We start from the raw sequence: 15,237 nt of genomic DNA, 5'->3' as shown, positions 1-15,237 counted from the left end.
AGGCATCATGCCACTTGGAGCATGCCCAAAAGCCCAAGTTAGGGGCTGTTTGGGTACAGTCCTGGCGCCATGGGCGCCAGGCTCATTATTGATAACTTACCTGAAGCAGACCATGCTACATACTCACCTGAGGCAGACCATGCTGCATGAAGACTCAAGCCAAATGAGGCTTAGGAGGGACTATTTTACTGAAGGGACTATTTTGTTACTTGGGTGGGGCTGTGGAAGAATACTTACCTGGATCTTCTTCCAAGGCTATTTAAACCACGCCCGGACAGCCACACGTGCTTCGCGTTATTCTGCTTGCTGCAGCGTAACGCTCACCGTGTTTTCAGCAGCTCCAGTCTTCAGCCACGCCCGCTTCAGTCCTAGGACTCCTGAAACAAGAAGACAAAAGGATAAAGGTTAGAACAGGAGTTTTAACTTTAATCCTTACCTGAATCCTGATCCATTTCGCCACAGAACTGAAAGACAGAAGTCTTTGAAGCATCGCTTCGCATTCCTACGTCGCTGCGCTGAACTCACCTGCTTGGCGGTACTTCAGAATTCCATCACGCTCCCTCCATCTCGCGGCCGCCTTCCGACACCTAAGGAGACAAAGACAGCAAGGTGAGCAAGGGGACTCTCTAAGGCCATACAAGCTACCCCCAAGGACTTACCTAATTTACCATGGGAGGTACTCACCACATTTCGGGTCGGCGCAGTCAACTATGCTTCATCGCCGTACCCCGGCCCCTAAGGGGAGAAAGCAAGGACAATACCAGTTACCCCCCACAAAACTTACCTGATTTACCATGGGGGTCTCACCTCATCTCGGGTCGGCACAGTCAACTCTGCTTCATCGCCGTACCCCGGCCCCTAATTGAAAAAAACACCATAGACTTACCTGAATCTTACCGAGTGCCATTTGGAAATCTTCAAGTGGATTAATCGGCAACTTGCAAGGAATCGGACAGTGTGAAGAGCAGACATTTGAACTCTTATGAACAATTGGACTTTAGAGTCAATACTGGAACTCACCAATTCCTCTACGCCAGTGAAGTAACTGGTCATCAACGCGCCCCTGCGGTCGACGCAGGATGGAGAGCTCATCCTTCCAAACCATCAGGTGAGACTAAGGAGGGGACATCAAGAGTGATCAGTGGGAAGACAACGGGAGTGGGGAAGGTGGGTTGACACTCAATTCCACGGGTGGTTAATTCCTCTTCTCCTTTGCAGAAGAATATTCTTGCGAGCCAGACAAACTAGGCTGAGCGGGCCAGTCCAGTCAGTCATCTCGGCGCTACACGTCACACTGGTGGAAATAACAGCGGCCCAGTTCCGGTCGGCGTCCCCGTGGGAACCAGGTGAGCGTAACAGTCCCCCCCACAGGCTTCCGGCGGACGCAGATCTTCTCGCCAGGGAAGGAGGCGCGATACTGCACCACGACCAAGCGTTGCTGAACTTGCAGGCCTGGCTCCTGCAGCACTAGAATTCGGAGGGTATGAGATCCCGGTAGACTGCAAGGAGGTACTTGCCAAGGCCAGGGCGTCCTTGACTCTTAAGTGCTATGGACATAAATGGAAGAGGTTCACTGTCTGGTGCCGTGCACAGACGATAAACCCTCTACGGATTACGGCCCCTCAAGTGCTGCCGTACGTGCTGTCGCTGGCCAAGGCGGGACTGGCGCATGCCTCCATCAAAATTCATCTGGCGGCTATCTCCCGCTATACTAGAACTCCGGGGCGGTCGTCGCTGTGGTCTCATCACCTGGTTAAGGAGTTCAAGAAAGGACTTTTCCGCTTGTTCCCGCCGGTGAAGGCTCTGGCCCTGTCGTGGGAGCTCAATGTGGTGCTGACTAGGCTCATGGGTCCTCCGTTCGAGCTTCTGCATTCGGCACCTCTGAAATTCCTATCGTGGAAGACGGCGTTTCTTGTGGCCATCACACCCGCATGACGAGTGGGAGAGATCCAGGCCCTCTCTTGTAAGCCTCCGTACTTTACATTCCACGAAACTAGGGTTGTGCTGAGGACGCACCCCTCCTTCATGCCCAAGGTGCCGTCGGACTTCCATCTCAATGACCCCTTGGTGTTACCCGTTTTCTTCTCGTCGCCTTTGTCACCGGCTGAGAGGACTTTGCACTCGCTGGATGTGGCTAGAGCGCTGAAGTTCTACGTGGACCGCACAAAGGAGTTTCGGAAGACATCTCAGCTGTTTGTGAACTTTGGCCCTGTGAACCAAGGGAAGGCCCTCTCCAAGGATGCCATTTCCAGGTGGCTCTCCGGCTGCATCACCCATTGTCACCGGTTGGCAAACCAACAGTTGCCTGGCCATCTGAGAGCCCATTCGACCAGAGCGATCGCTGCAACTACGGTGTTCCTGTCTGGTGTGCCCCTGCTGGATATCTGCAGGGCTGCTACATGGAGGTCGATGCACACCTTCACGAGATTCTACTGCGTCGACTGGGATTCCGGGGAGGAACCCAGAGTTGGCCAAGCAGTGCTGCGCAAACTGTTCGCTTGAAAGTGAGCCTGGTGAGGAGCTAAGAGATTGTTAATGTTGAGCCTTGCCACCTCCCGTGGTTGTGCATGTTGTGGAATCAGGAAAAAATACAATATTACGGCTGTTACACCGAGCAAAGGAAAATACACCGACACAGGCTTATAAAGATTCCGAGAATCTTTATTACAAAACTGAACAGTATTCAACAAAGTACACAAATAGCTATTTGGCCGTCAATACATCACAGAGACCACCAGCAGGGTTCAATATGAGCAGTGAGGGAATTTCCTAGCTGGACATCGACGCATTTATACAATTCGTAAAATGATGTCCAGCCCCCTTACAGGTTAATCATGCACTGGGCTAGGGTCGCGCCAGGTTCACTTTCCTAATTTACATTTCTCCTGCATGCGGTTTACTTTTTAATACATTTACTAACACTCTCCATTATTCTTCAATTTAACATTTACACTCTTTATATATTGCTTTAATACAGACCAAACAATGTTTCGCATATTATATTCGGATAGCAATACTGTTCTTGTATACTTGTAGTTTAACATTGCTAATTCAAGTAATCCCCTGCTCCCGAGGTCAACAAAGGACAAGGTTTACATGACCCTAACATGTAGCCTGAGGGCAGGTTGGACATTAACTCCCCTACAGAGGTTGGAGAGGTTAAGGCAAGAACAAGGACACACGAGATGGCCATTTTAGATTACAGGGTGACTTTGTATAAAACCCCAAAATGGCGGTTTCTAACCTAAAATGGAGGCTTGATTCAAGATGGCGGCTTGCATCCATTTCTAAGGTCAAGACCTTGCCGCAGAGAGTTATTCGCGTACAACTTTTAAGCAACTTGGCGTAGGCCAATATACATACAAATCGTTTGTAATAAGAGGCATAATTTAATATCTGGTTTGACAAAGTGTGTACTGCTATGTATTCTTTATTCATGAGCATGTGAATCCATGCCAGACCCTATGCTGGAGAAGGAACAAGTTACTTACCTGTATCTGTTGTTCTCCAGCATGGGTCTGCCATGGATTCGCATGTGAACCGTCCCGCCTACCCCCTGCGCCTCTTCTCTTGGTCCTACTGCCACTTTACGTGCTACCAAATCTGAAGATGGCTGCAAGAGGAGGGGCTTAGGTAGAGGAAAGTCATTGGCTGGGGGCAGTATGACCAGAGACCAGTGATTGGTTATTAGGAGAAAGATAGTTCAGAAACGAAACTGAAACTGAATTTTTTCTTTACCGAGGATTCCCTGCCTGACGATGGGGATTATTCATGAGCATGTGAATCCATGCCAGACGAATGCTGGAGAACAACAGTTACAGGTAAGTAACTTGTTCCTTCCCTGTTCTGGGCTTTGCCTCATTCTTCATTGTGTATGTGATTATCATAACCCTAACCGATTCTAACTTTTAGACTTATTGTTACTCTTAACTCAAACCAACAAGCTATTGCAAACTCTAAGCCTGTCCACCCATGTGCCTTTTAACCCTTACATTTGCCTTGCCTAATGGCAGGTCAAATGGGGGGGGGGATCCTGTACTCTCTGTGGTCTGTGGGGAAATAGTTGTATTGTGTCCGGGAGGAGGAGAATATTGAAATGGCACATTAACATTGCTGGTAATATTTCTTTACATGCCACCGTATTTCTTTCAATACAATAAATATGATGCCATTAAGTTAATTGGTCAAGTGCATTTCTCTCAGGTCAAGTAGATAAACTTAGTAACTTGGCCTGAAAATGTACTCTAGACAGATAGGCCCAACAATATCAGGTAAGCACCCACCCCCACACCAGAAGAACTAGTCACAAAGCAGCAATAACTTTAATACGCGCCTCTGTTTTCTTTATTTAGTAGAATGATGGGATAATACCTATTGTCATGCTAGTTTCACATAACCTTATTTAAGCACCTTCTCAGTCAGGTAAATAAAGATTATACATATCCGCACAATTTAACTTGATATAATTACTCTTTCCAATTAGACAGTTTCAGCATTGACCTTTCAGTTTTATACTGCCAGAAGAAAACTGGCAGTTCTGTGTCAGTTGACCGTTTAAGCATATTGCCATACCAGTTTCTATGACAAGAGCAGTAGCCCAGCCTAGAAGAATCCTCTGGATACTGTGACGATTGGCCAGGTATCCTCACTTCTCCCCAGGGGGGTGCCCTTTTCCATGAGGCTAGGGAGGTGCGGGCGCTACCAATAGTACCCCTAGAGGTGGTTTAATGCAGGAGAACCTCATGGGGAGAAGGAACCTTTGGGGACCAGGATGATCACCTAGGGTACATCCAGTTGAACAACGCCACACCCCAATTGGGAGGATAGCTCAGGGGCATTGCGCTCGCCTTGGAAGCAAGACGACATGGAGCAACACAGGTTCCATCCCCGGATCCGCACTTAGAAACCTCTGGGTATTAATCGCGTTATAAATAACCAATTACAATTACATCCGTCCCCTCCATTCCAAGCCTCTTCCTTGAGAGTAAGCCAATGTATTACTCTAGTACGTTGGATACAACCAAAATAGAACATACTAGGATGAAGAAGAGCACAGAAGACATGAAGATTACTGACTGTGCTAGTAGTGGTACTGTGTTAGCCGGAGGAGGCATAGAGCTCAAGCTGCCAAAAGAACCAAAGAACTTTGACAATCTGCCAGGACGGGACTGGCAACAATGTATAAGAAAAGACTATGGACTAAAGAACTTGTCATGTCCAGCTAGAAGCAGCAAAGGCGGAGACTGTCACGCATGGGAGTTTTGAACCTGAACGGCAGACCCGAGGAAGAGCAGGGAGGACACCGGCTGAATCGGCCCCAGGCACCAGACTGAGGAGAAGCAGAGCAGAGCTGCATGTCGAGATGCCTCGGTGCAACGAGAGCCTAGGAGAGCGGCTCGAAGAGCCACAGAGATGAACCTCCGTCCAAGGAATCCCTGGTGACGAATCAAAGCCCTAGTGAAGGTAATGGGTGGTATGGGAGACCCAAAGGGGATACAACGGTACAAGTGGCTCATGTGCAGTGGTACGGCTGTTGGGCCTGAGAAGGGTCAGCTGTATGTCCAAACTAATCTTCCTCGTAGCAGTGGCAGAGAAGGGTCTTGGGCCCCAATGCCAGTGAAACAGACATCTGAAGAAATCTTCCTTGTCCCAATGGCAGAGAGAAGTCCACTGACACCCAGAGAAGGATTTGGGACCAAATTTGAAAGATACGGAAAAGAACTCTCAAACACCGGGAGAAAGTAGTCATTCTCCTGGTGGAGAAACTAAAGCCTTTTAAATATACTCAATAGGCGCCAGTGCAAGGGAGTCCCTGGCCTTGTTTTGAACTATATTGGAGTGTGCACACCAATACCAGGAGAAGGGAGTCATTCTGCTAGTCCAGAAAACTGAGTTGTACAAAGATTTTGGCTGGAACCACAAGCTGGGGGGAAGGGAGTCATTCCCCCTGGCAGCCATAGAACATTTTTGGGAACAACTGGAGAAAGGAGTCATTCTCCTGGTCTTTAGAGGTGAGTTGTACAAAGTGTGTTGGTACTACAAACCAGGGGAAGGAAGTCATTCTCCTGGAGAAGGAACTTTCTGTTGGATTATATTATTCTTTAGTTTTAGTGTAAGGGATAGAAGTAGGTTGTGACACAGGACAGTGGAGTTTGATTATGACTGACATTCTGACAGATTATTTAGTATTAGTTTGAGGCAGGGGAACCCCTCTTAGAAGATGGGGATAGTTGGGGTTTCTTTTTACTATAAAAATGAATAGCAGCCATCGTGCCACCTGTGTGTCAGCTTCCTTCTTCAACAACCTTACAATACCTAGCCCTTGGTAACTTGTGTTGCAGCTGTTATCGAAACCACACAGCCTCAGTGATGCCACGGCCCTGGCCAATTGAATCCAAGGTTCGAGAACTGGATGAAGGGTCTCGGCAGAGAAATTAAAACTGCAGGAGCAAGAAATAAGGACACCATAATGCAAAGTCAAGAAAAGAAATGCTGGGGCAGATGACTACCCAGACTGAGTTTGGGAGGACTGAGCCCTCTTTCCGGAAGAGGACCTGAACGTAGAAGTCAGGAGAAAAGAAATGTTTGTGTTTTGAAAGAGCCATCCAGTTTGAAATACAATTTACTTTTGCACAGGCGTATGTTAAAGTCCTTAATAAACCTTTTGGTTTACTGTGATATCTGTTTCCTATTGATTCTACGAGCCTTGAGACAGTTTACCTTGCTCCAGTTAAGCACATTGGTGTGGCAATTCCTGCCTTTTCTTAGATAAATACTATTCCATTTTCACATTGGCTCCAGAAAACTGTCCTATCTTCAACTGTGCCATATGTTAAATGTTAAAGGTATTTGTACTGCGCACCGTCACCAACAGAGTTGCTCCCCAGGCGCCTGGCGGATCTGCAAAGGAAAAAGGCGGGGTAAGTTAATGGGGTGTGGAGGGAGTAGGATAGTGAGAGGGTTGGTGTTCTGTTGGCAGCTTCATCTCGGTATACACCGTGCGATGAGCTTTGGTGCAAGTATCGGATCGATGTCAGACCTTGTGTGCTGTGGGGGTAGTTTGTGTTGTTTCAGTATGGTGAAGTGTATGCAGCTTGCGGTGTGAGAAGTGGTTGTGTGAGATTTTTGAGTGAGCTGCGTATGCAGAAAGTTTGAGCGTTTTGGTTAGTGGGTTATATGCTTTGCATCCGATCTTCACAGGCCTGGATTTCGGGAAACCTGCATGGTGTGGCAACGGCTTCAAGATTTGGAGGGTCCTGCTTAGTGGGAAAGAGGCCTACGCCTAACAGATCAATGGAGTATAGTGCCATACACAGCTGGATTGAGAGACAGTTGAGTAGTTCAGTAGCCTCCTGAAGCACGGCTAGATGTGGGGTCCTGCACAGTGGGAGAGACCTACGCCTAACAGAAATTCAGGTTTCGCGTGGCACACTCCCTGTTATAATCTATGTGTGGTGCTGTATTCCAATGAGCAGTGTATAGTAATGTCAGGTTCTTATTCTCCTGCTAGGGAGTCGGAGCAGGGGTTGTGGTCTTCTCATCCCTACCATCTTGTGAATATGGAACTTCGGGTGTGGTATGGGCCGGGTCGTAGTGGATGACTCGTCTCAATGCTTCCGTATTGGTCTGTCTGTCTGTGTGTTCAGTCTTTGGCGTCCTCTTCTTTTGTCTGCCTGTGTTCAGTTTTTCGTGTCCTCTTCTTGGGTCTGCCTCTCATTGTCTCTTATGGTGTGTTGTGGTGTCTTTTTCCTTGGATTCTGTTCTGTTTCGTTGTTCATTCATCTTTGTTCATTGTTGTTTTGGCGGAGTGGGCATTCTTTTTGGTGGTCTTCTAGTTATGCGGTGAAGAGCCAGAATTTGAGCAGTTTCCTGAATACTCGGTGGTTTCTAGTGTTTCGTATATTCTTTGGTAGGTCATTCCAGGTTTTTGGTGCCTGGTGAGAGAAAGAGGATCCTCTGAGTTTTCTTCTGTTGTGCATTGTCATGTTGTACATTGTCATACCAGTTTATACATTGTTCTTAGAACATTCCATGGTATTCCTTCCTCCACCAAATGCGAGGTTGTGCTATAATGGAAAACATGGCCCCAAACTTCATACTACCTGGTAGGTGGTGCTGTACCTCTCAGTAGCTTGTAGCATCCAGAAAATTATCATGCCAGTCTCAACAATGCCATGCCAGTTCAGCATTACCCCATTTAAGTACATTATCGGGCTGGCTTCTATGGTTCCCCACAGAATATGTCCAGGTTGGTTTTACATTCCCTCCAGACAGTTCTCATGGCAGTTTCAAGATTGCTAAGACTGCTTTACATCGCCATGCAAGTTTCCTAGTTTCAATTGTAAGGACATTGTGATGTGAACTTCTACATCGCTTGCAAAGAAATACCATACCAGTTTCAGTTTGCCCCCCAGCAAAGTGTGATGCCAGATTAAACAATCCCATACGAGTTTCACAATGTCATTGTCTCAGCATGTTATGGACGTTTTTTAATGGTTCCTGTAAGGGTGCAGAAGGAGGTGACTGACGCACAGGTGACATGATTGTTGACATATAATTCTATTTAATCAAAATAAAGAGGAAACCTATCTCACCCTAACTCAAAGAGTGGTTTCCCTGCTTCAACTAAGGAACTAAGGATTTGGTCCGAGTCCACCGTTGTGTCTCAAAATGCCTATTTCTGTCCCTCCCCGTGCAACTAATACTAATGACGTAGTGCTCGTCTTGGTCCAGAAGAATGGCTCCATTCTTCTGGAAAATTGACTACAGTTCCAATTGCAGCTGGGTCTTTGCCTGAGAAAATGACCCCTTCCCCCAGTTCAGAGTTCCTTTCCAAGATATCAAACAAAGTTCCCTCTTGTGATGCCGTAAAGTTCTCAGTTCCAAGTCAAAAGGTAAAGTTCCAACTCAAACATCATTCCTTATTGAGCATAGTTTTATTCACTATTGGGTTCCTGGAGAATGGCTTCCTTCCCCAGGTATCGTGTTATCAATACCTCCACAGTGCCAGGGGAATGAATTCTTCAACACCAGGATTTATGGCTTCCTTCCCCTGATCTCTCTTGGCTTCATGGTACACAACACCAGGTGGTATTTCTTCCTTCCCCCTGATCTCTCCTGGCTTCACGGTACACAACACCAGGGGGTATGGCTGCCATCCCCTGGTCTGTTGGCTTGCAAGTTCACTGTAATAGGGGGAATGACTCCATTCCACCAGGCCCTTCCTAGGCTCTTTACCACAGTTCTTAACTTTTTGTTAAGAGAAGTACATAGCAGGCCACTTTATATATTCCCAGCGGTCTTTACCCAAGTAGTTCCATCTCCACCAAACGCTACTCTCTATGCTGCAGAATTTACCAGTTAGCTAGGTATTTCACCAATGTCTTATGAAAGCCACACATAGTCTACATCCCTGCTCACGGATACGGAACTTCAATTTTACCTACCTAGCTTTGTGTTGATCTGGTGTGATATGGGGCTTTGTCTGCTCCTTCCAGTAGTTAGCCAGGACCCCAGAAGAGGGGGTGGTTTACGCATCCTATCCCTGTGCCAAAATACAAAAGCTCTGCTCCAGAATGCACAGATAGTCTATACATGTGCATTATCTGCCCCATAAGCCACACGTGGACCGGTTAAGTCATCCATGTCGATGGCACCATTTCTAGGGATTCATTCTACATGCCCATGTGTGATTTAGTCATACTTTTGTCCCAGAATATATAGGCATAAGTAGTAATATGCTGTCAGTCATCTTGCTCAATAGGCAGAAGTATAAAAGCAAATAACCCCAGAGATTATTGTGCATACAAATTAGCGTGATACCAGTGCATATGATCTTAACTCTATTGTCACTACATTATGGCTGAAATACTAAAACAGATTTTGTTTATATATTGCAGGTATGGAAGCCATCCAGCCTTTTACAGGTACAAAACCAACACTGGAAGACATGTCCCTATATTTTATATTTATGATTCTTACATAACAAATCCTGAAACTTGGGCAAATCTGTTGACTGTATCTGGATCCCAAAGTGTTCGGAACACCCCATATGATGGAATTTTCCTTGCACTCCTTGTGGAAGAAAAACACAAAATGGAAATCCATCGAAGTGGTTTTGATGGCATCTACACCTACTTTGCCACCAATGGCTTCTCATATGGATCCTCTCATCAGAACTGGTTGGGGTTGAAAGCTTTCTGTGACAGCAAGAATCTAATGTTTGTTCCCAGTGTGGGTCCAGGATACATAGACACAAGTATACGTCCTTGGAATAGCCAGAACACAAGAAATCGAGTAAACGGAAAATATTATGAGACTGCTCTAGATGCCGCCATTTTAACACGCCCTGATATTATTTCCATCACCTCGTTTAATGAATGGCATGAAGGAACTCAGATTGAAAGAGCTGTGCCCAAGAAAGCTGGTCAAGTGATTTATCAGGACTATCTGCCACACAAACCTGATATTTATCTGGAACTCACACGCAAGTGGTCCCACAAATATAGCAAGGATAAAGAAAAGTGGCTTATGTAAAAAGTGATTTACGGTGGCATTTATAAAGAATTACGGATATCCATAGCCAGTTATAATCTCAAACTGTCCGACCTTGCAAAAAACCTCTCAGCCATAATCTTTACACACTGGATAACATATTTCTATGGAGAGAGGGCGGGGGTATGGTGGTGGCGGGGGGGGGGGGGGGGATATGGGGGTGGGGTGTGTGTGTGTGTGTGAGAGAGAGAGATTGATTAATTATAACCAATAAGGCTCTTAGGTTTCAGATGCTCGTCTGATCCCATTGGAAGCAGAAAAAACATCACTTAGTAGAGGATCCTCTGCTTCCCTTTCCCATACAAATACATCTGAGGTCAAGAAAACGTAATACTATTTTGTCACCTCAATTTATTTTAAGTGGCAACACACATTCTAGGAAAGGATGCCGAGCATTCTAATGCAAACCATAATCAACTTTTACCTACCATCGTCTTACTTTTTCTGAGGCACAGATGTAGAGCATGATTGTAATGGATGACATTGTAGTGTCATTGTTAAAGCACTTCTATGGTGTGTTTGTGTGCATGTGTGGCAACATGGGTCCTCATGTAACTTGATGGGTAGAAAGCATCTATGTGCATGTTCATTTGCTTTCCACCTGACATTTATCACACTATCACGACTGATCCATGCAGACTCTCTTCGCAAAATAAAGTTACTGTGGTCCCACCGTAACAGTCAGTGTTGAATATTGGACATTAAGTAATTTGCTTTATCTCAACACCACTAGTGTATCCTATGATTGAACAATCTACAGTTTCGACAACGTTACTGTCAGTTTCGTTTTTAACATGGTTTCTATACCACAGAATCTCGTAGCTCAAGTTCACTAATGGAACACATGCAAGTGTCGAAGGTAATTTGGTTTGTCTTGAAAAATGTCACATGCAATCATAACTTGGGCATGCATACCACATTATAAACCACTGAGCTTTACTGTAAGGTGAAGTATTTAGACTAATAGATTTTGAGTTTTGTTTTTCCGCCCATATTGGCACAGCAGAATGAGATATCCAGTTGGTCGTGTAAAATGTGAACCAGTGGCCGCCTTGCAGCTTTTAAATGTTGCATTTATTTTATTGGAATCATTTTTTTTATTTTTTGGAGCTCCTGTAGTCGTGTATCTGTGTCATGGTGTTTTTATTTTTAGGCTCTGGAGAAGGTAACCTAACATAAAGCTTTACAGATGGATTTGCCAACCATTGTGAGCCACCTTTGAACATTATTCAAGAGAGCTACTGTCTCAGATTGTCATTACATCTGCTTGCATACTTGTCATGTCAGCAGGCAGTGTGTGGCACAGACCCACGATCAACATGATGGGTTCTAGATTTGTGCATTTGGTATTTTCAAATATACTTTCTTACCATGAGCTCAACATAGTAATCTACAGGCATTAAAAATCAGTCGTCTAAACCATACCATGCTTTGAAGATAATTGCACTTGCATAAAACGTGGACCTTGTTCTCAAAAATGTATTTTGCTGTCATTGCATTTTCTGAACTGTGGGCACTACTGTTTTGTTCGTAATTAAATGTATAATTTAATTTGCTGTCTGGGGGGTTTTATTTAATCATGTGTATTTCATGCCAAACAACTGATGCCATGGGGGCATGGCTTGCATGCGTTGATAGTGTTTTGCAGTGAGTTGTATTCAGACTTAGAATGGGCCTGTGCTTTCCAGTTGCTATGGAAGGAAGAACTTGCTCTTGAAAAAGAAACATGGGAAGTGGAAAGGCTTGAATTTGGCTTGTAGACAAATGAGCAAGTGCTTTTTCAGAAGTCCTTTGTTCAGAAATGTAGGTTATTCGACTAGGGCTGCCAAGTATTTTCTTTTAAAATATTTAAATGAATGGCTGGCCCAATGCAAGTATTTGCTTAGAGCATTGCCCATTGAACATGAGGAGCTGAGAGGCGACTGAATCTTAAGGATGTGGACCGCAATGCTTTCTACTTTGCCATTCGGACCAGCAGGTGCCCCCATCTACATACGGAGGAAGTTGCTTGCCTGTTTGGTTTCTACAGAGATTTACGAGGATTGCCTAGTGCAAACATCATCTTCTGCTTTGCGGGCTCCTCAACACTACCTGATCGAGGAGAGACGTGAGAGAGCACCTTTTTGCAAAGTTACTCTAAGGTTTGCCATCCTGGTTTGTAAAGAAATCTATCCACCTGCCCCAGGGAACTCTCACAATCTGTGAGTTGGCAATATATCTGGCTCAGGTGATGTGTCTTGTGATAAGGCTATAACCTATAAGAAGTCCTCCTTCTGGGTGGTGAATAATAAAAGTACCCGAACTGTGTGCATACCCTGCTTCTGCAGCTTAACCAGGCCCTCATCAATGCAAGAGACTAAAGTTTGAATCATTAGACTTGGTCAAGTGCGAAAAACGTTGCTTTGCAAAAAAAGGTTGTGACGGTAAGTCTTTTGTCTCTACCCAACGTGTGGTTGTGATGCATGCCATAACATGAGCATTCTGAGGCATGGTCCGTGATGCACAGAAATGCATTTGGAGGGCACAGAACAGTTGGGGGCAGCACACTCCTCTCCAAATAGGTACTGAAATTAGATATTTAATAGTTAAACGGTTATAATATTTTCAAGCCACAAGATGCAAATGAGTGAAACATGCATTATTTGTGTGAAAACCAGACAAGTTGGTATCAATCTTAATTTCTACACGTCTGATGATGCCAACAGGCGCAACCATGCAAGGAACACATCTGCTTCCTTCTCTGCAAAACCCAGGTAAACCATCAATCTCCTGGAGACACTGGAAACAAGGTTTGACACATGTTAAGAAAACAAACTATGCGTGTAAATAACCTGGGCGTTAAAGAGTTGAGGCTATTTGAAGGGGTACCAAAGGGTTTGAGTTGCCAGTAGACCAAAATTACCCATTTAATTAAGCAAATAAAGAGACTTGAGAAAGCATTTGTCAGAACTAACATGGCCACGTATCGACTTGCATTTTATGCCAGAAGAAAGTCTCACAATGCACCCTTAAGTGTTTTCATTTTTGCTTCGAAGTAGTTTCCGTTCGCTGTGACTTCAAGGAAAGCTCTGAATCCGTGATGAGAGGCATGATGCTAGTGAATGGCAATAAAACAGTGGCACAAGCTAAAGCTCCTTATTCAGAAGAAACTATGGCGATTGCCAAAACTGATGAAGATCAGGTACTTGGGCGCAGTGAATGTGACAAACGGAACAAGCACGGCAACGTTTTTTTTTTTAATTAAGTTTATTGAAGTTTACATAAAATTATACATATCATCAAGTTTATCAGTATCATAACTTTTGAATTTATCGCAAATAATCCACACACCCACTACCATCCCCAACCTTAACCGAAAGCAATGTAAAAACAGACCAACCTATCATTACTTTTCTTCCAAAAATCTACCTCACATTTGATCAAACAATTTCTGTTTTTTGTTTCTGCGAAGAATAACCTTCTCAATCCTGGAAACCTGCCTCAAGTCCTCCACCATTCTGTATAGGTCGGCCTCTCATCACATTTCCATTTTCTCAAAACAATTTTCTTCGCTGAATTTGCATCCCTGAAAAACCAACATTTCTGTGAATAATTGAGTTCTTCTACTTTATCATCCTCGCCCAAGATGATAGTATTGTAGTCAAAATCTTCCTGCAACAATAAAACCTCATTAATCTTCTCAGTGACTTTCCTCCAAAATGTTCTTAGCTCATAACACTCCCAGATCATGTGTTCAAAGGAACCAACTGCATGTTTTCATCTCCAACAAGCCTCTGAAGCAATCATCCCTCTTGCATGAAGTCTTTGAGGAGTCCAAAACACTCTATTAGGAATTTTGATTTGTCGGCATTGCTCTTCCAGATTAACGGAAGTCAGGGTCACATTTTTACAAAGGAACCTCCACCTCTCCACAGACATATCAGAGCCAAGGATCTCAGACCACTTAGTTAATAATCCTTCTGCTGGCGTATGTTGTTGACCCAGATTCTTATACACCTTGGACACCATACCACCTCTTGTCCTATATTCAGGCAACCATAACTGCCATCCACCGCCATTAGCTGTACTTTCGTTTCGCAGTAAATTTCTCAATTTCCTGTATACTCCCAATGTGCAGTCTCTGAGATCTTTAATTTGTGCAAGTCTTTTATAGCTGATCCATTTGCCGTCTTCAATCAAGTCGCTCAGCCATAGCACCCCACTCAGGAGCAAATTCAACCACAATAGCGGCCTCCCCTTCAACAGTATTCTTGGATTTAACCAGATTGGGATGAAATCATTATCCACATACCTATTGTTTACTCTTCTTCCATAGCCCATTCCAACAAGTTATTAGGAATTTTGTTGGCGGAAATGATCTACATCCAGGCCCATCCACTGTGGACAGCATGGCCCTAGGTGGCAACGGAGATGTACGACTTGATTCTGCCTTCGTCCATGCGTCCTCCGAATTTTCAATAAATGGAACCAGATGCCTGGCTCCAAAGGCCAAATGGTAATTTTCAAAATCCGGGACCCCTAAACCCCCCCCCCCCCAATCTTGGGATAGCTGTAATTTCCACAATCTGAGGCGTGGCTGTTTGTTCTCCCAGATAAAAGATTGGATTAAACTCTCAATTTTCTTCCAAAAGCATTTCTTAACGTCCAGGGGAAGTACACTAAGCACATAGTTTTTACGTGGCG

At 44.8% G+C, this 15,237-nt stretch overlaps 1 protein-coding gene across 3 annotated transcripts in view; it reads left to right on the top strand.

Moving 5' to 3' along the window:
- The window catches only part of MANEA (mannosidase endo-alpha), a 315,645-nt gene extending 303,540 nt beyond the window's left edge, over window positions 1–12,105 (top strand). For all 3 annotated transcript variants that reach the window (XM_069606445.1, XM_069606446.1, XM_069606447.1), the window contains exon 5: window positions 9,900–12,105. In XM_069606445.1, coding sequence (XP_069462546.1) covers window positions 9,900–10,536 — 637 coding nt within the window. In that variant the 3' untranslated portion in view covers window positions 10,537–12,105. The remainder of the gene's footprint in view (window positions 1–9,899) is intronic.
- Window positions 12,106–15,237: the final 3,132 nt, after the last annotated feature.

This window comes from Ambystoma mexicanum, chromosome 4p (genome assembly GCF_040938575.1).
Source record: "Ambystoma mexicanum isolate Mex_15411 chromosome 4p, UKY_AmexF1_1, whole genome shotgun sequence".
In the NCBI taxonomy this organism is placed as follows: Eukaryota; Metazoa; Chordata; class Amphibia; order Caudata; family Ambystomatidae; genus Ambystoma; species Ambystoma mexicanum.
Note: the sequence above shows the minus strand (reverse complement) of the source record. Positions and strands in the feature narration are given on the sequence as shown.